A 20,584-nucleotide genomic window follows, 5' to 3' on the forward strand; every position below is an offset into this window, starting at 1 on the left:
TGGGGAATTGGGTCTAACGGGAACCTTGGAATTCACTAGGAATCCCCTGCAAAAGAAGTGATGGACATTAGCCCAGGGAACTCTGCTCATGGCTGCTACTGATGAAGAGGAGGAGGATCAGAAACTGGTGAGGGGCTGGCAGCACTTTGTCATAGTCCATATAGATTGGCCCATTTCTACCCACTGTACATTCTTGGGAATTGCTCCAGGATCTGCTCAACGATTTCAGTTTGTGGATTGTGTACTTAAAAAAAAAAAGTTGCTACCTACAGCATAAAATTAAATGTTTTGTTTTGGAATATATTGGTCAAGAATGATTCACTACAGTTTGTGGGCCGCACCATAAGACCATTGCACACCCGTTTTATGCTACATAGAAGAATTTTAAATAAATATCCAGACAAATTACATTATATCAGAATGGTTCTCTAAAAAATGCTTCCATCAAAGGAATTGAGGGCATGATTCACTACCTTAAGCAATTACATATGCAATAGCAATTACGCACGCAGTTCAACTACGATAGTATGCTAATACATTGCGATCGCCATGCCCTCGCAGCACTTCCCAAGGAGGCCCACTATACTCAGCACACATCCGTAATGTTTAGCAAGCCTTCAAAACCATCGGTACAATCGAGTACCATCGCAGCCTCGCGCACATCAGAAATTGCTAACAATGCACACTATGAGATCTCAGACTGCGTAGGCCATCGCAGTGGATAATTTATGCACGCCCCAGCAACGGCGTTCAAATGCACTGGCACACCACCGTTCGCCTCCCCACAGTCCCGATAATAATTGGCCGATTGGGTGCATAATCGCAGTTGCGTAAGGTAGTGAATCAGCCCCCGGGAACATTAAAGTGACCAATAGGGGAGGAGATCGCTGTAGCCTTTTCTGTAAGAGAGAAGCCTATTGGATTTTTTGGCTACAGATCCTCACCCATTTGGGACTGAATGACACTATAGAATTAAACAATCTCTAGGAATTTTAATTACTAGGATATTGCTTGATGTCTGGAATTAATTTTATGTTTTTGTTGAATTTTCTTCTCTCGACTAATAATTATATATATATCGCTGAACATCAAAACAAATTATATTTTCATTGAACACTAAAACATATCTTCTCCACTATTTTATTAATGACCAGCCCCATGGAATGGGCAGGTTCTCCATCTGAATATGAGTATGCGAGCAGTCAGGGGCGTTTCTAGAGAGGAGGGGGCCCGTGTGCAGTCTCCGACACGGGCCCTCTCCTCTCTCTCCGGTGAGTTGTGCGCGGCCAGCGCCGAAGTTATAGACTCTGGGCACTAGGGTGTGCCCAGAGTCTATAGAGTTTGCACAGGTCACCAGGAAAATGGGTGTGCAGTGCGGGGCCCCCCTGGACCCAGGGGCCCGTGTACCCCGCACACCCTGCACCCATTGTAGATACGCCCCTGCGAGCGGTTCAGCGTCTTTGCACTTAACCCCATGCAACGACACTCCCAGACAGGCCCGGCATGGATGGTGGACTCGAGTTCATTCCTGAGTGGGTGGTGAGCAGTATTGCTGATGGAAATTTTGCATTGAATCATGTGATAACCAGCCTACACTGTCCTATACTTGGTACCAGTACACCTGTAACTGAGGGTCCTTTTAATGTTTTTATGCAATTAAAACATTTATGCACTATGGAGCGCCCCCTATCTTTCTTTTTAATTTAGTGATATATATTTATTATATTAACAAGTATATTGGCCCCGGCATATGCTATCACCTCCCCAGCTTTGCTCCACCCTGCCCCAGCAGTGTTGCAGCTGCTCGTACTGTTCTCACCCGCCTCCCTCTGATACTAGGCAGGGGAATAGCGAGGGTGGTTCCAGTGGAGCATGAGCTCTGGGCGCCAAAATGGACAGAGGGCGCCATTCAGGTTTCCCGGGAATTCTTGGGGCGCTGCACAGTATGACGGCCGCCTGTTAGTTTTATCTCGGTTAGTTTGCTCTATATCCTAAATAAGTTACAGATTGGAGATCCGTTTCTACATTTCATGCTCCCTCAAGCTGCCCAGATTGTCCCCCTCCGGCCCCCCCTCCTCTGTGATCATCTTCTGTCACCTCTCCTTTACTGTCAGATTAATTACATTCACTTCTCACCTCTTTAATTCCCTCCCCTATCTACCATGGGATCGGCTCTTTGCCCCTCCCCTCTCCGTTCTTATTGGCTTCTGTCACCACCCCTCTCCTTTTCTTATTGGCAGGTATGAGTTTTAAAAAAAACTCACTGCTTTGCTATGTAAAGTAATGAGGTGTTCCTAGGCATGACCACAAAATGTTATTTAAAAGATCTTTTAAAAGATACTGGGCTCTATTTATTAACATTATTTTTACTAAAATAAAGTGAAAAAGGGTGTTTTCACACCCTTTTCACATTATTTTAGTTTCACCTGAATTTATTACAGGGCAATTGGAGTAGAATTAGTAAAATTCTACTCCAACCCCCAGTATCACTTATTTTTAGTAAAGCAGATCGCATTTCCCATAATTGTAATGGGAAATGTGATCTGTGTGAAAGTTACTAAAAATAAATTGTAAAAAAATACCGGGGGAAGCCCTGTGATAATAACGCCACCTGGAGGTGGCGTTATCCAGGGTCTCCCCCGGTTACCGGGCTCCCACTCTGCTCTAACAGGGAGAGTAGAGGCGGGAGCCGGTACCAGTATTCAGCTATGTGGTCTAAATAGACCGCAAGCTGATTGCTGTAAAAAAAAGAAAAAAAAAATTAAACATTTTTTTTTTTACTTACCTGAATCCAGGGACCGGTGATCGGGCCTCCGGTGATGGCTCCTCTCCGGTCAGCTGGTCTCCCACAGTGCACTGGGGCCCGGTCATCAGGTGATCGGGCCCCAGTGCAGTATGGGAGATCACCTGATCGGGAAGCCCGGAGAAGACCACTGGAGGCCAGGAGGATGCAGGTAAGTGTAATGAAGGGAGGGGGGGTCGCGGGGGGGGGGGAGGGGGGGTCGCGGGGTCCGCGATCGCGGGGGACGGGTCTTAGCGCCGGGGGGCGGGGCTTAGCGTCGGTGGGGGGTAGTAGCGGTGGTCGGTCGGCGCATGCGCGGGCTCTTAGTTGCGGTATTTTTTCCGAAAATACCGCGACTAGAGTGCGGATGGGATCCACAGGGACAGAGCTTTATCGCAAGCTCTGTCCCTGCAAGGGATTTATAGTAAATCCCTGTGATATTGCCTGAATTTGCAATGCGAATTCACTCGGTAATATCACACTACAATCCGCATTCAATATGCGGATTGTAGTAAATAGAGCCCACTGTATTAGGAGACCTGGAATGATAGTGGTAGACAGAACATGGTTAGTTGTACTCACATTAATATAGGTGCAATGTATATTAGTGAAGTAGGAGCATAGCTGAGAATGGAGCTTCCCATAGGTGATCAGAATATATAATACTATCTCCTCTATTGACTAATAACAATGATGCAAATGAGATAAAAGCTAGATTCTAGGTGCTATACATAAAGAAAGCAGTGCCAAAGCAGCTACCCCTTAATGTCAGACAGTGCATTACCGAAGCATTCTATTCCCCCAATGGGACCTCAACACCCAATGTGATACTGCCACTGTTTGCTGTTTTTATATTCACTTCAGTATTCCCCCGCAGGCTGGCCATACCCCACTGGCACAGTTGAGTACAGGGAGGGGGCGCTACGACATGCACTTTCTCCGGGCGTCATGGTTCCACACTGCTCCTCTGATACTAGGTACCCCGTTCCCGGCGTCTAGTCCTCCTTTGCTAGGTCTGTTCCTTCGCCCTAGCAATGGGAGCGGTCAGGGCTCACACATCGGCATACACTCCGTGTGCATTGAGGAGACGGGACAGACCGTAGGAAATTATTATAACAATATATACAGGAGGAATAGGGCTCACCTCTGTCTGCTTGAAGTTGGCTTAAATCCAGCAATTCCACAAACACTGGACGGGAGGCGAATGCTGCCAGCAAGGTCACTTCCAATACCAAGAATTGAACCTCCACCACCAATCAATGCCCCCTCCCCACCGGAAGATCCTGATACCCCCTTGACTCTGTTATGGGGGTTTAGTGTGTGTCCGTATATTGGGTTACTGGTTTCACAGCTACAGTAGGAGAAAGCGGTAGAGAGTATTATGTAATAGTACATAGCATTGGAATAAATTCCTAATACAGAAAATGTAGATAATGGATGCGTGATTAGAATATTCAGCAAAGGATGGAAATTATATATTATGTACATATAAGAGTTTCACATAACAAGAGTAGATTTTACAGTCCAGTGTTCTCCATGTGCAGACTGTTGGTAAAGAGTTGTGTATGCATTACCTTACCCATGATCCTCTGCCAGTAGTGGATGGACATGTGTAAATCCTGTTCAAATCCCCTTTAACCGGGTATACACTAGATGATATTGTGGATCGGACTATATATCGTCCACATCGGGCAGTGTGCATCCACTATGTCACTGACGATGCTGGCTCCTGGGCATCGGCAGCGTAGTCACCCATCGGACCTGCATGCAGGTCCAACAGGCAATATCGTCAACTGGGGGCCATGCTGCTGAATGGCCCCCGAAGTCACTCCCGGCATACTCACTTGCCGATGTCAGAACTGCCACCTGGATCCGCCTTACTTGACATCGGCTGGGTACTCATCGTTAAGTGTGTAGCCAGCATAAGACTGAGCACTGCTTAGTGGACTGTGCCCCATAGTAAGGGTGACTGTTAGCTGCACTCCAGGGCAAGAAACAATAAATGATCTTTCCAATCCCATGGGATCTATGTGTGAAGAGTGTGAGATAATAGAAGTGCAATGAATTGAGTTTAAGTAGTTTAAAATCCAACCCCAACCAAACTACTAAGAAGTCTATATCAGTATGATCAGTGCCTCAATGGAGTTCAAGCCCAACAGGATAGTTCTGACCTTGTCTGACTGGATGGACGAGGAGATGAGGACTAATAGTACAGATACAGGACCCGAATATAAGTCACACTCAGGTCCAAATGCGACCACATTCAGAATATTGACTGTGTATGGGCAGTCAGCTACATATCACGAGAATCAGGCTTACAGAGAGAGAGCAGCAGATACGAGATACAATAAGCAGAGTTTCAAGTGGGAGATGAGCTGAGCTAGACACATGTGGAACTACAGCAGTGTTTCCCATCCTCAGTCCTCAGAGTTCCCTAACAGTACGTTGTACAGACTAGAAGATCTGGAAAACATGCACTGTTGATGGTCCCCGAAGACTGAAGTTGGGAAACTTGAACTATAGAGATACTGGGGCTGATGTAGATTTGGACACATTTTGTGCAGTTTGCATGGGATGAGTCTGAGCCACGTGGAACACTGACTAGGCAGCTAGGTACACTGCCATCGAGCACCCAGATCACATAGACCTGGGGATAGGAACTACCAGCAGAAACAGCAGAGACTTCTTGAATTTACCATAAAAGAGTCTGAGGAACATTTGTCTTGGCAAACACAATGGCTCCTTGTTTCTTAAAAACCTTTACCAGGACGCTGTCCTCTTCCTCCACATCATCGAGGTACTGCACAAGGCCGCAAGTGGAAGGATGGCCCTGAAAATCCAACAAAGGTGCTGTTAAAAGGGCGTCCGTGATTCACAGGTGAATCAGTTTGAGCCTTTTATTAAAGGTTCTATTCATTATCACTTATTTCTACAAAAGCAGGTGAAAATTGACATTTTCACCTGCTTTTGTAGAAAATAAGTTTTCAGGCCATCCATCAAAAAGGTAATGCAGGAGACATCACAGATATGTCCTGCTTACCCTCCTCTCGGGGAATGGCCCGCTGTCCCCATACACTAGTATCACATCTATCTGCTACTTACCTTCCTTCCTCTCGCGGAATGGCCCACTGTCCCCATATATTAGTATCACAGATATGTCCTGCTTACCCTCCTCTCGGGGAATGGCCCGCTGTCCCCATACACTAGTATCACATCTATCTGCTACTTACCTTCCTTCCTCTCGCGGAATGGCCCACTGTCCCCATATATTAGTATCACAGATATCTCCTGCTTACCCTCCTCTTGGGGAATGGCCCTCTGTCCCCATACACTAGTATCACATCTATCTCCTACTTACCTTCCTTCCTCTCGCAGAATGGCCCTCTGTCCCCATATACTAGTATCACAGATATCTCCTGCTTACCCTCCTCGCGGGGAATGGCCCGCTGTCCCCATACACTAGTATCACATCCTCCCGGGGAATGGTCCGCTGTCCTCATACACTAGTATCACATCTATCTCCTACTTACCTTCCTTCCTTCCTCTCATGGAATGGGCCACTTTCCCCATATACTAGTATCACAGATATCTCCTGCTTATCCTCCTCTCAGGGAATGGCCCGCTGTCCCTATATACTAGTATCACAGATATCTCCTGCTTACCTTCCTCTCAGGGAATGGCCCGCTGTCCCCTTACACTAGTATGAGGAGACAAATTCATTGAGCGCCGGAAATACTATATTTTTGGAGCTTGCCTGCGGGAGCATTCACCATCTTCAGATGATATTTGCTCCTGCTCGCAGCGCACACCTCGCTCCTCCATATTGGAAGGAGTTCCGGGTTGCAAAGAGGGATCCGAAACCCCTGTTTGGCTGCTTCCGCCAGACGCCAGGGCTTTTGTGCGCAAGTGTGAACTCTAGTTCACGTAGGCGCACTAGTTTCACTGCTCCTAAAGACTCGGAGAGACAGGAGATTTTTGGATCAGCTGTCTCCTCATCGGAGCAATGATGATTTGCTTCGGCACTTGCTGCAAGTTGGATTGTTATATATTGGGTTATCTGATGGTATCATAGTGAGTGTGTACCAAATTATAATTTACAATTTTTACATTATTTAAGCACTAAGATCCTGATTCAGAATTTCCCTCAAGGCTGCCGAAGCCGCTGTCACATTGCGTGGTCTAAAATAAATGCAAATATTCTCCTGTATTCAAACCAAACCACCCCTATCCGTCTGTTGGTGACAGCAGTCGTCATCACTATCAACACGCATTAACACCAGCCCGATACCTGCACGTTCATTTGTGAATAGCCCACAATACAGCCTACATGCCCCCAGCCCCCTCCTCCCCCTGGGACACTCAGATGAGTGGTAGTGCAGTGCAGATGAGAATAGTCAGTAGCATGGGAGGGGGAGGAGGTGACAAAGTGGGAGGAGCACAAAAGCAGGGTTCCAGTCAATAGATAGATATCATTCTAACCTGCTACATGCTCCTTCCTCCCCGTCTACCCCATCTGTGTCACCCCTGTTTGTCTTCTCCTCCCTTTTAGAGTGTAAGCTCTAACGAGCAGGGCCCTCTACCCTCTTCTCCTTACTTTAGTTTCATCTACTTCTTACTCACCACAAGGGCACCTAACACTTGGTTACTTATGCTCTGTTGCTGAGCTGTAACTAGACTTTTTGGTGCCCTGTGCCAAAAAGAGCATTGGCGCCCCCCTCATTTTTCAAATAATGCACCCAAAAAAGGGCCATGGCTTCATGGGGAAGGGCCAGGGATGAGATAGGAGAGGCCAGGAGATGCTGGGGATGAAATAAGAGGAAGAATGATAATAAACAGAAATTTGACAGGCCCAAACAGCGCCCCCTGACCTGTGGTGCCCTGTGCGATGGCACCGGCCACACTACCCTAGCTACGGCCCTGCTCTGTTGCTTATCTGGGTGTTATGGTCGCTAATGTAGCAATATATATATTATCCATGTCCTGGTCCTGTATTGTATTGTTCTGTAAGTCGCTGGTCTACAATTTGTTTATGTACTTGGTAAGGCGCTGCGGAACATTTGTGGCACCATATAAATAAATGATAATAATAATAATAATAGCTATGAAAAAGGTTGACAATGTTAGACAGGCAATAGGTTGACAAGGACAAAAGGTCGACACAGAAAAGGTCGACATTGATAAAGGTTGACAAGGTCAAGATGTTGACAATAATATGGTCGGCACTTTTTTTTTGTTTAAGGTTAGACACTTTCCAGATGGTTAGGGATAGGCACTTGAAGGGACCGTTCGGGTTACGCACTTACCTCGACGGTTATGGTTAGGCACCATGAGGGAGAGTTAGGTACCAAGAGGAGGGTTACGGATAGGGTTTAGAAAATAAATGTCTACTATTTTTGTGTTAACCATTTGACCCTGTTGACATTTTGTACCTGTCGACCTGTGTTGACCTTTTGTCCCTGTCAACCTATTGTCTGTCTAACATCTGTTGTCTATCTTATTCTTGACTATCTTTTATACCAAGCCCAGGTGGCAGTCAGAGGAAGAGCAGAGAAGGTGAGAGGGAGTGTGTTCTGAGATGGGGTCGGAGATGTAGCAGCGGGAGGAGTGATGCCCTGTGACATAATATATAATATAATAGTTACCTGATAACCGACATGTTTCTTTATAGAGATGGGGATTCCGTACAGTGGACCCTTTTCCTCTTTCTCTAGAAGTCCTTTGAGCTGAGCCTCTATGTCCGGCATAAAAAAGGTCACGCAGTTCAGATTGTCATTTACTTCCAGCGCCTGTGTGAGAAGACATTAATCAGAGTCTAATGCGATCACTTTACTTATACATATCGCAGGGACGGGATCCTATCGGAGCCCCCTGTCCCTGTCTGTGAAGATTGATACTTCTGGATGATACTTAATTGTTATTGGCGCGAATAGCGGAGATAAGAAGTTATAATTATTGGATCATAAGCCCAATAATGAATAAATGGGCCCCTTAATGAAGCAAAGAATGCTCATGTATCTTTGCTTCCCTTGTCTGCATAGTTACAGGTATTAGGCAGGCTTATGCTGTGTCCATGCAATAGATCAGTGCTGAATCCAATGCAACAAATGTATCTATAACTGTATTAGTGTATCATACGGATCCCAAAAATGGAGACTAAAAGCAATTGAAGGGATCTCCTCTCTGGTCCATATAGTCACTTGGAGGTGGTGGTGGGGGGGGAGGGGCAGTCCTTCATAGACGATTCCATTCCTATTAGGTGAGTTCTGGGGAATGGATGAACAGAGATGTAGTTACCTTGCCTGCTGTTTAAATCTCGGCGGAATATCGACAGCCGGCGCCCCAAACATAAGTATAGAGGGGCCTGGTTAGGTGTTAGCCGTGGGGGGAGGGTTAGGTTTAGGCACCACGGGGGGATAGGGTTAGGCTCTGGGACACACACACACACACAAAATCTCAGCTAGCTTAATATAGTTGCAGGATACAGACAGCGGCATCCCGACAGACTCCTGACACGTGCAGCCAGAGCCGGCCCTAACCAGTTTGATGCCCTAGGCAAGATTTTGGGTGATGCCCCTAGCACCATCGCTAGTTCCGCCTCTGACCCAGCACCCCTCTCCAAGCACAGCACCTATCAACCAGCAGCACAGATCACAGCAGCAGTCAGCAACATCCATCACCCCATACCCATTGCAATCCTCATCCACAGACATTTTAGTGCCCTGTGCCAGCAAGAGCATTGGCGCCCCCACTCCCTTGTTTGTCTCAGGTTACAGGACTCCGCAAAGGTCCATTGTAGGAGGAGCTGCATCAACATCGACAGCCGCCCCGTTTGTAGCGAGCCCCAGAATGCAGTGCGCAGTGCCCCACCATCGACCCACTTGCGAGCGCACAGCAACTATTTGTAAGAGAACATAAGCTAATAGCTTTGCATTAAGTGCTATAGAATACAATTATACTTAACTTGCTGAGATGATGCTCCTTTATAGGCAAAAGTTTGACTGCATACCATCTACCAGTGTAAAGGCTCGGTGAATAATTCATAAAAGGATTTCGGTACTATAGAAGTAGAACATTGGTGCACAAACCACAGACCATGGAAAGCGTACAGCCTGTGGCCTATGGCCACCGCTGGAAGCCCGCCATCCTCTGTTCAGATCTACCCTGATTATATTAATAAGAGTAGGTCTGTCAGGCAGTCACTAGTTGGGCGCATCCCATCAGTAACTTGTCTGTAACAGGCAGCCTTTGCAGCAAATTAGATCAGTTGCCAGGTTGCAGAACTCAGTCTCACATTTGGCGATCTCACCAGACTGAGGGGTCTATTTACTAAGCAGTGTTAGGAGACAGAGTGAAAAGTGATAAGAAAGGGATAAGGTACCAGCCAATCAGCTCCCAACTGTCATTTTTCAAACACAGCCTGTGAGATGACAGTTGGGAGCTGATTGGCTGGTACCTTATCCCTTTCTTATCACTTTTCACTCTGTCTACTAACACTGCTTAGTAAATAGACCCCTAAGGCTCTGTTCCTGCACACGTGTGCATGGCATGCAGGATCATGGTAAAGAGCAGAGTCCAACCCGGGACAGACACATCCCGATGGACAGTGCCAGGCTGCACCAACCTTTCTGGACAAACGTATATATTAGCTTTTCTAATACCGGTATAAAAGACAGTCTAGGACGCACATGTAACATAACATATAAAAGTAGTTTATATAAAGCTGTTTAATTGTTTTTAGGCTTAAGATCATAGTGATCTGTGCAGTGATTCTCCCAAACTCACCTGCCTCAAGCAGGTCTATTGTCTGGTCGATATTTGGATGCTTCTCGGTCAAATTCAGAACCGACCGTTAGTAAATCTCCATCATCTATGTAAAGTTTTGATGGTCATTCCGATGTTCTAAACTGCTCTATAGTTAAATTTTTGGCCGATTTGGCATCGATTTTGACTTCAATAAATCTCTGATTTTCAAACTAGCTACCAAATTGCACAAAAATGCTAAATTGCCCTTTAGAAAATTTACCCCACACAGTAATTTGCTGACAAAAGCCATAAACAGTAACCACAAGCCACCCTCAAACTTTAATCTCAGTTATCTGAAAGACAACAATATAAACACCTCTGATAGACTTTGATAGTATGTACCACCTTGAATCATTACACACTAAAAAAACAAAGAAGAACTCCCAATCTCACCAAAACAAAGGTACAGTAGAAGCACTTAAAGAATTTCAGAACAATAGAGAAATAACCATCAAACAAATGGAGCAGGGAGTTGTGATTGTGGATACACAGAGACAGTGGTGGGCTGGGCCGGGGGGCAGGGTGCCAGCTGCCCCCCGGGCCGGTACATATTGTGTGGCACTAGGGCCGCTGGCCGTAAGCTCCTTCCCGGAGTCAGCTGCTTCACTCACTCACCCTCCCCATCACCGCACCACCTGATGAGGAAGCAGCTGAGACAGGAGCCAGCAGCATCCAATACATGCCCTGTGAGCCGAGAAGGTCTCACCCAGACGCGATCCATCTCCGCACTGCACCGACACTATGAGAGCCGCAAACCCCGGCCAATTAGCAGAGAAGATGGAGGCCAGGCTGTTTTTCTACAAACAACAGCCCAGGTGGAGATCCTGAAGACCTGGACCCCCGCTGCATCTCCTCCTGGACCGCAAGGTACAGTTAATAACTGGCTGCATGCAGTGACCCCTGGCTCCTCAGCTCTCATACTCCAAAGAGACCTGCTGCATAAGATCTTGCAATAAAGCTGTCAATCATTCACCTTGAACATGCAGCAGAGTGACTGTAATGCATACAGATGAGCAAGCATCTAGTGGTTATGCAAATTTTGGTACCATAAAGAGCCCCAGAATCATGTATTTGGTGACTGGCAGGGCTTTCTGGGACTTGTAGTTCTCCCGCAGTATGGGAAATGTAGTTAGCTGAAGCTTTGTCTTATTTCTAATCCTTCTTGAAAATAGACTTCCTGCACTCTACCAGACTGCCCTGAAGTGTGTTTGGTGTATCTGATGTTAAATGGCTGCACAGAGAGTGATTGGTGTTGCATTAAGTGAATTGTTTCCTTGGTCTGTGAGGAAATGGTTTCGATGACATGTCTCGGTAGTGCCATCATTTGAAGAGTAGCATGTGTTTTATAGTTGTCTGGCACCCATACACAAACCACCTCTGGCAGAATGCTGAATTTAGGGCCTAATTCAGCATGGATCGCAACTGCAACAGCATATGCAGATGGCTGATTGTTGCGTACTGCGCATACACGATAGCAGCATTGCACTCGCATTGTGATCACACAGACTACAGAAAGCCATCCTAGAGTGAGTGATGTCAGGTCAGCATTTGGGGGTGGTGACGGGGGAGGTGGTCAGAGAAAGGCAGGCGTGCCTGCCCGTTTGAACACTTACATAGGCGTGCATAAATGAGCCATTGCGACAGCATACGCAGCTTGAATACTTACTGTATGTGACAAGACTTGCAATATCTGAGTAAGGTCAGACCTACTATAATTGTGCGTGAGGGGCCGATGTTAGCAGTGACAGCCGGGAAGGTTCCTCGACCTGCCTCCTGGCTGTCAGTGTCAGGCTGTGGCACAGTGCAGCTAGCATGAGAAGGGCCCCGGCATACTAACACAGCTTCCCCCCTCAAGCTCCCCCACCAGAACAGCTTCCCTTCCTTGGCTCTGCAATAGCCCCACCCCCAGTTCTCTTCACTTCATCACTTCTCTTTCCTCCCTGCTTCTACTGGCACCACACAAAAGAAGGCTGACCCTACTGTAACTGCAGTGCACACCACAGAAGTCTCTCCCACTGTCACCTTCTCCCCTGCAGTCTCTCCCACTGTCCCCTTCTCCCCTGGAGTCTCTCCCAAGGACCCCTTTCTCTGCAATCCCTCTGGCTGTCCCCTTAACCCCTGTAGTATCTCTCACTGTCCATTGTGCCCTGCAGTCTCTCCCACTGACCCCTTTCCCCTGCAGTCTCTCCCACTATCCCCTTTCCCCTGCAGTCTCTCCCACGGTCCCCTTATCCCCTACACTGTAGTCTCCCTCACTTTCCATCTCTCCCACTATTTCCTTTTCTCCTGCAGTCTCTCCCACTATTTCCTTTTCTCCTGCAGTCTCTCCCACTATTTCCTTTTCTCCTGCAGTCTCTCCCACTATTTCCTTTTCTCCTGCAGTCTCCTCCACTGTCACTTTTCCACGGCAGTCTTTTTTACTGTCTGAAAAGTTTGAGCTTCATCCCCCTCTCCATATAAGGTATGCCCGTACTCCCTCCCCATCTGCACCTCTTCCCCCTTTCCATCTGCACCTCTTCCCCCTCCCCATCTGTGCCTATGTCCCCTCCCAGCATGTTTGCCTCTGCCCTATTACCGCATGGCTGGTGGCTGCAATGAGGTGGCTGGACAGAGGACCAATTGCATTTGTGCCATAAAACTGAACCTAAGGATGACAGGTAATCACAACTGTCTGTTACTAACGGGTTTATTTATCACAATCTGCAATTTAAATGTGGATGTGATAAATATTTTACGCCCAAATTTGCAATGTGTAAATTAATAATTTGATGCAAATTTACTAAAATCCTCTTGCCAGGAGACGGGCTCCGATAAGAGCCTGCCCTGGGGAAGAGCTACGCTATCACAGCTATCACACTGCTTTCTGGTTCGGGTCCTCGGTGTACACTGCTCTCAGGGGCCAACAGAGAAGAATTCGGAGCACCCCTCTCCGGAAGAATTTTCAAAATACTAGCCCATAGGCTACTATTGGGTAACGCCATCTGGAGATGGCGTAACCCTATTGGGGCCAAGCTCCACAATGTGCTGGTAGAAAAGCCAGGGCCACTTACTTGTGTTTGCCCCCCAGGCTAAAAGTTGCCAGCCAGCCCTTGCACTAGAGGAGCCCTAACGTCAGATTCTCTCGCGAGAATCTGACATCAGGGAGCTGCGGCTCGGCCTCGAACGGGGATCCGAGTCAGGCGGGGAACACCCGAACATCGTTCGGGTGGACTCGGATCCCGAATGTTCGGAGTGGTTCGGATTCCACAGAATCCAAACCGCTCATCTCTAAGCCAAAGTATGCAAATCCCGCGATCACACACCAAGGCATTAGCACGCCCACTATGTCTTGGTGTGCGATCGCGGTGTGCATTTAGACGCCCACCAGCCTGACTCTCCAGGAAGTGTATGCAACAATCGGTAACATCGAGTAACATCGGACCCATACGTAGCACTTGTGGCAGACCATACCCAACCGCCAACACTGCGAGTGCTTCGTGTGTAATTCAGCCATGTGACGTGTACTATAACACTGCGTCTTAATTATGCACGCCTCTGAAATGGCGTTAAGACGCTCAGACACGCCTGCGTTCACACCACCACTCCCCCATTTCCATCGACCAATCCCTGTCACCACCCACAAACGGCTCGTCCTGTCACTCAAGCTAGCGAGGCATCTGTATACAAGGGGCGATTGCTTTGCGATCGCATGGACTGGTTCACACATTGCAATGCATACAAATGTGCACATTGCAAACATCGTCAGGCTATGTGCGAACACAGCCTAGTGAACAGGTCTCAATCGGGCCCTCAGTATCATAGCAAGGCACTATTGCACCCTTTGACCAGCCCAGTTATGATGTCACAGAGGAGGAGGATGAGACCAGGAAGCTGAGTGATGGTGCATATGAGGTGGCTCTCCAGGCTGCAGGTTACTATTCCAGCCAATCAGCTGCAGCTATTCCACATTACACACTCAAGGCACTGAAATTGCATTGGAATTCTTGAGAGAACCTCACACTGTAGAATAAGGCACAAGGCTCAGGAAGAGTTACCAGCAGTGTATGGTCTCATTCCCTCATCACACAAAATAATTTTCCTTATACACTCTAGGACAGTGATTCCTAACTTTGGTCATCAAGGCACACTAATACCCCTTTTACACCGGAGCTAAAACCCGGGTTTTTGAAGGGTTAACCCGGGCAGCTCCCTGGTGTAAAAGGGGAGAAAGTTGGATCGCCGGGTCGAGTGACCCGGCAGTCCAACCCAGGTTACTAGCAGGATTTAACACGGACGTAGCCCGTGAAACCCTGCTATGAGAACAGCGCACTCCGGGTCACGTTGATCTGGAGTGCGCTGCTAGCCGGCCGATTGGTCCGGCTTCAGTGGCGCTTGGAGATGACGTCTGCAGTGTGAGCGGCGCTGACTCGGGAATATCCTGAGTCGGCGCCGGCAAAATTCCGGGTCTGATCCGAATAGGAACTTTGTTCCAACTCCGGGTCAGACCCGGAATTTAGGTGGAAAAGGGGTATTACAGTCATGGTTTTACTGATATCCATTCTTAAGCACAGATGGTTAAATCAAAATAACTAAGGTACTAATTAAGTTACCTGTGAACAACTATGGCTATCCTTAAAACCTGGACTGTTAGTGTGCCTTGAGGATCATGGTTGGGAACCCCTGCTCTAGGACAACAAGATTTGCTAAACCTATTTACTGAAAGGAACAGTATAAGAACCAAATGTACGGTATCAGTGTTATATCATTCCTTAATATCTATTTCCCATTCTAAATGACAAATGGGCATGTCAGCTTTTCCTATGTTTTAGGAAACCTGCGTAAAACCAGATGAGCAATAATCACACACTGGGTGGGATGCATGAAGCATCGCAGACGGGATGCATCCTGCCGCCCTTCGCATGCATGCCGGCATTCATAACCCCGGTATACATGATGACCACCACAAAAGACCGCTCTTTTGGTAAGAGCGGCTCTTTGTGATGGAGAGACTTTCGGGTCTATGATCCCTCACACCCCTGTGAAACATAACCACGCCCCTTTTGCGAGCGCTCACGTGCCTACAGTGTGCGCACAGGGGGAACTGCCGGGGCTGATCTACAACCCCAGTTCGTCCCTGTAGAAGACTCTTACCCTCGCCGGTCACCACAAAGCAGGCATGGAGACTGGGCGGAGTTTAAAGATCCTGCAGGGACTTATGGGAAAATTTCCCTCTGTCCCTGCAGTTTTCGGGAAATGTAAGGATTTTCTTTGTATGATGCCATTCTGAGATGACGTTATATAAAGTAAATATTTTTCAAGCAATTTAACGCTTTTTGTTTTGCTGAATAGCAAAAAGCATTGAAGCACTGTAGAGATCAATGGCTGATCCCTACAGTGCGGTACTCTGCGAGATGGGAATTAATGGAGAAGATAATTGTGTTATCTTCTCCATTATCCCATTGCTGAATAGTGGATTTAGATAAAAAATGCGGAAATGATAGTTTCTGAATTTTTTCTGAAAAAAAATCATTGCTGAATAGACCCCTTAGTAAAAAAAGAAAGATTAATGCCCTATCGACAATTGACACTAGTACATTAACTTAAATGCATATATTAAACTGGTAAGCCTTTTTATTAATTATCAATCAATCAATAACTTAACTATGGTGATGGCCGAAAGAAACAGCAGCCATCAGAGGTCAGCAACTACCAAATCAGATGACTAGAAAAACTTGCAGGGCCACTTGCCCACTCAGAAAGTCCATAGGTCACATGAGACTCCCCCATACCTTCCAACGCACGGTTAGCCAACCAAGGCTGCTGACCCCAACAGCGACAATCAGCCAAAAGGTATATCAAAGGGGAGTGACCTATTAATCAGCCCACTGACCTCCCGGCTGCAGTTCTTTCCCGCCCAACGCCAAAGAAAAAAAGCGACATCAAAAATAGGCAAAGAAAAATTAAAATAAAGAATTGGGAGAGAGGGGAAAAAGCTGAAAAGAGGTTGTCTCATATCTGCAGCTGCCCTAAGTAAACTGTAGCTCCTCCCACACCACGCCTTAATAACTCTACCATTGGCTACACACTGAGAAAGATTAACCCTCTACTATCTATACAGCTATGATGTACCACTGTCCTACAGCTTAGGGGTTTCAAACAGTGGCGTAAGTTCATCCCAGACGCCCGGAGCCAAGTTACAATTTGGCCACCCCTCCTAAAAAAGGGAAAATAAATATGGTATCTATCTATTTATCTATCTATCTATCATATAGTATATACAGCCACGCACCACAGTACGCTATGGCACATCCGGGATCGCGTGTCCATTAAGTTCTATGGAGACGCACTTGCACGTCCGCGGGAGTACGTCTCCATAGGATTGAATGGGGATGCTATTGCACGTCCCGGATTGCGTGAGGGTGTCTCCCGCCATGCATGGCGTAAGATGCTGCAATACGAACACCAAACCAGCTGGACAGATAAGATAGTGACCTGTATAGTGCAATTAGTATGAGGCTCAGAGTCCTCCTGATGGAGGTGAAAGCCACCTGATACCACTGATGGAGGGGAAAACCACGGACTGAGTTTGAGTCAAGATATTGTAAGACCGCCACTGTGGTGGGACTACAAATCACAAAATTCCCAGTCTACTGCCGCCTAGTTCACATTCCGGGAAGATTGCTTTACCAAAGATCTGCCCCCATATTCAGTCGCTGGTGCCCCAGGCCCCCGCCTCCCATGCCCAGGCTTGGACTGGCCCAGCGGGGAGCCGGGTAATTCCCCGGTGGGCCCGACTGCTCCGAGGCCACGTCCCTTTCAGCGAGGAGGCGGGGCTTAGCGGGCCGCGATCGCGGCAGCGGGGAAGGAGGGGGAGGCCGGGTGATGCTGCACAGCATGTGTCCTGGACACTGTGTCAGAAGCGCAGCGGAGGTAAAATAATAGGCTGTATACATTGCTGCTTGTGTGTTTTAGTCCAATCAGCAGCAGAGATTAAAAACAGGCATGCCTGTCAACCATTTAGCACAGTAGGGGGAGTGGCCTCAGCACAGGATGTTGTGGGACAGTTCTCTTCTGAGATCTGGCAGACCTGGCAGGCGGAGACAGACACAGTTCATGTTGAGAAAGAAAGTATTTGTATGCAGAGTCCTAGCAACAGTGAAATTGCCCAATAACCTATTGGCAATAGGTGAATCACACACAGTGGCCACATTAGAGGTTACCGCGTTAGACACATACTGAGGGCACTACAGGGGAGATTCCTGCTGCTCTCACAGACAGCCCGTCCTGTCAGCATCAGTCCTAGTAGCCAGCAACATTGTCCTATAACCCTCAGTGACCTGACTCCCTCTCACTGTGAGCACTACACTCACAGTGTCTTGTCTGTCTTGTCTCATGGCTGCTCCTCCTCCTCACAGCTGCGGGACCTGTTACCTCCTTCTGCCTGCTCAGTGACTGCAGATGAAAGATCCTTCTGCAAGAGGTGAGTGGGGGAAGGGGTGAGGGTTGAATTGAGGCATTAGGTACACTGTATATAGTGAGGCCTATGTATTGATGTAGGTGGTTATGTACACTGTGTTGTGACCTGTATGTTGTTATACATGTAAAATGCATTTTATACAATAGTATGATAGATGCTTTGCTTTGTTATATATGTGTATGTGTGCTGGGTGATAAATATGCATTGCTATAGGTGTTTGTGTTCTGTATTGTCTAGTGTGATCTGTATATTGTTATATATGTTTATATGTATTGTACACTAGGACCTTTGCATTGTTATGTGATTGTGTAGTGTGACCTATACCTTGTTATACAGTATACTGTATGTGTATGTGTGCTGTACACTCTAGTGCAGGCTTGCTGACAATCTGGCTGCCTTTTCCGGGAGAGAGAGGCAGCTCGGCATAGTAAGCGGGGGAGTGACGCAGTTTTGTGGGTGGGACCGCGGGATCACATCATCGTGGCCCCCCCCCTGCTTCACAATGCTGAGAATACCGGCAATGTGTAGGCGGGAGCGGGGCCACGATGACGCGATTCTACACGAATCTCATCATCAGTTCCCACCGGACCGGTCACCTATGCAAGGTGAGAACGGTCGCCGGCAGGGGTTGCGGCCGGGAGACTTGCGCACTCTTCCGGGGGGCCGTGAGTGACACCCGATTTTCGGGAGGCTCCCGAAAATTTCTGGAGAGTAGTCAAGTATGCTCTAGTGATGCCTATGCATTGCTATAGGTGTTTATGTTGTGTACTGTCTCTAGTGTGACCTGTTTATTTGTATTGTACACTAGGACCTTTGCATTGTTATATATGTGATTGTGTAGTGTGACCTGCCTATTGCTATAGATGTGTGTTGCTGTACACTGTGTAGTGTGTCCTGTACAATTTATATATATATATATATATATATATATATATATATATATAAAATATATACCTTTGTATTGTCTGTTGTGCACAGTCTATTGTGGCCTGTGCATTGTCAGGCAGTATGTGCTATTTAGAGTGTAGTAGGGATGGACATCAAAATGCGGTGGTTGCAGACCATCAGTTATACCTGCTGTGCTCTGGCAGAGGGGAGGAGACTGGAGATGCTTGCAATGGACTGTACTATTATAGAACTGCTCTCCAATTGGCTGACTTGGTGATGCCACTCTGCCATTACACAGACGCAAGGCATGCTGGGAATTGTACTGTTTCCGTATTCTGCCCACGGTTCTAGGAAGTAGTGTTGTCTGGGCGTAAAGCTCGCAAAGCTATGTGCATACACAGACAGCGACACAGTGCTTCAGTCACACATGCTACTGCTGTCTGCCCAGAAATAACTGTGCTGTGGGAGTCTGACTGGGACCTGCGGGCAGCAACAGGCTCACAGTCACTGCTTTGGGCTGTGTGTGTGCGCGTGGTGGTGGGGATTGTATTCATATTATCTGTGTTATATTATGGGTCACTGTTGGCATTTAACTGCATGCTCCCTGTATTATATGGCAATAACTGCTCTCTGGATAATATGATGGTCACTGCGTTGTCTCTGTATTATATACCGGCCACTGCAATGCACTCTGTATAATACTGGCACTGTAACACTTTCTGCCACAACCCTCAGTTTGCTAGCCACACCTTAAGCTTTATGCCGTCGCACCCCAGTGGGCCCTACCATTGCATTCTCCCTGTGGGCCCTTCATGACCCAGTCCGACACTGCCCATGCCCTCTTACTCGCAGCTCTATCTGGTGCATCCTTCTTGACATCCAGGTCAGGAAGATCTGCAGCCGCGTTTATGCTCAGGCCCTCAGCACAGGTCTGCGGCTAGAGCTGCCACCAGGGAGGAGTGGGACAAGGAGTTGTGGGTGAGGGGGGGGGCACAGGGACTGCTGCACAGGTCCATGGCTAGGGCTGCTGCCAGGGGAAAGTGGGACAGGCAGTTGTGGGTGAGTGGGGGGGCACCGTATGTGTCACACTGGCATAAGAAGTTGCTGAGGGGCAGCGATACCAATGAGCGGAGACAGGCTTTATATAGACGGAAGCGGCAGCTAGTGGTCTGAAACTGAGCTCTCCATTAGTATATGGTTATGGCAGCTTCTCAGGTGCCGGGAAGAGGTGACATTTATTGGGCGGCCGTGACGGTACACTCTATGGGCAACATCTCCACTTCTAAAAACCTGCACTTTAGTAAATATACCTCTTAGGGCGCATTCCGGTGCTTAGCATTTGGGGAATGCAGTAAAACCCGCTAAAAATGCACTTTCAGGGGTTTTACAGCATTTTCGCCTTTAGTACATCCCGGCCTATGGACCTCATTCAGAGTCGGTCGTAAGCGGCCGCTCGGTCGTACGCATATGATGTTTCCAAACCACACATGCATACGGTCAGTTGTGCGCATGTGCGTACGAAGCTTTGCGATCCAAAATGCTGTCGATCGTACGGCTTACGAGCAGGAAGTGGCTTCCGAGAGTTGATTGACATGAAAGGCCGTTTGTGGGTGTTGACGGGGGTGGTGGTCTGAAAACGCAGGCGTTCCTCACCG

General features: G+C 47.6%; 1 protein-coding gene across 1 annotated transcript in view; it reads right to left on the minus strand.

Annotated features, from left to right (window-relative positions):
- The window catches only part of LOC148524859 (fatty-acid amide hydrolase 1-like), a 68,127-nt gene that overhangs the window by 29,663 nt on the left and 17,880 nt on the right, over positions 1-20,584 (minus strand). The window contains exons 4-6 of the mRNA XM_088471593.1: positions 8,425-8,568; positions 5,479-5,612; positions 3,927-4,133 (exon numbers count right to left, since the gene is read on the minus strand). Coding sequence (XP_088327719.1) covers positions 3,927-4,133; positions 5,479-5,612; positions 8,425-8,568 — 485 coding nt within the window. The remainder of the gene's footprint in view (positions 1-3,926; positions 4,134-5,478; positions 5,613-8,424; positions 8,569-20,584) is intronic.

Source organism: Taudactylus pleione, unplaced genomic scaffold (assembly GCF_031769625.1).
Source record: "Taudactylus pleione unplaced genomic scaffold, aTauple2 ptg000115l, whole genome shotgun sequence".
In the NCBI taxonomy this organism is placed as follows: domain Eukaryota; kingdom Metazoa; phylum Chordata; class Amphibia; order Anura; family Myobatrachidae; genus Taudactylus; species Taudactylus pleione.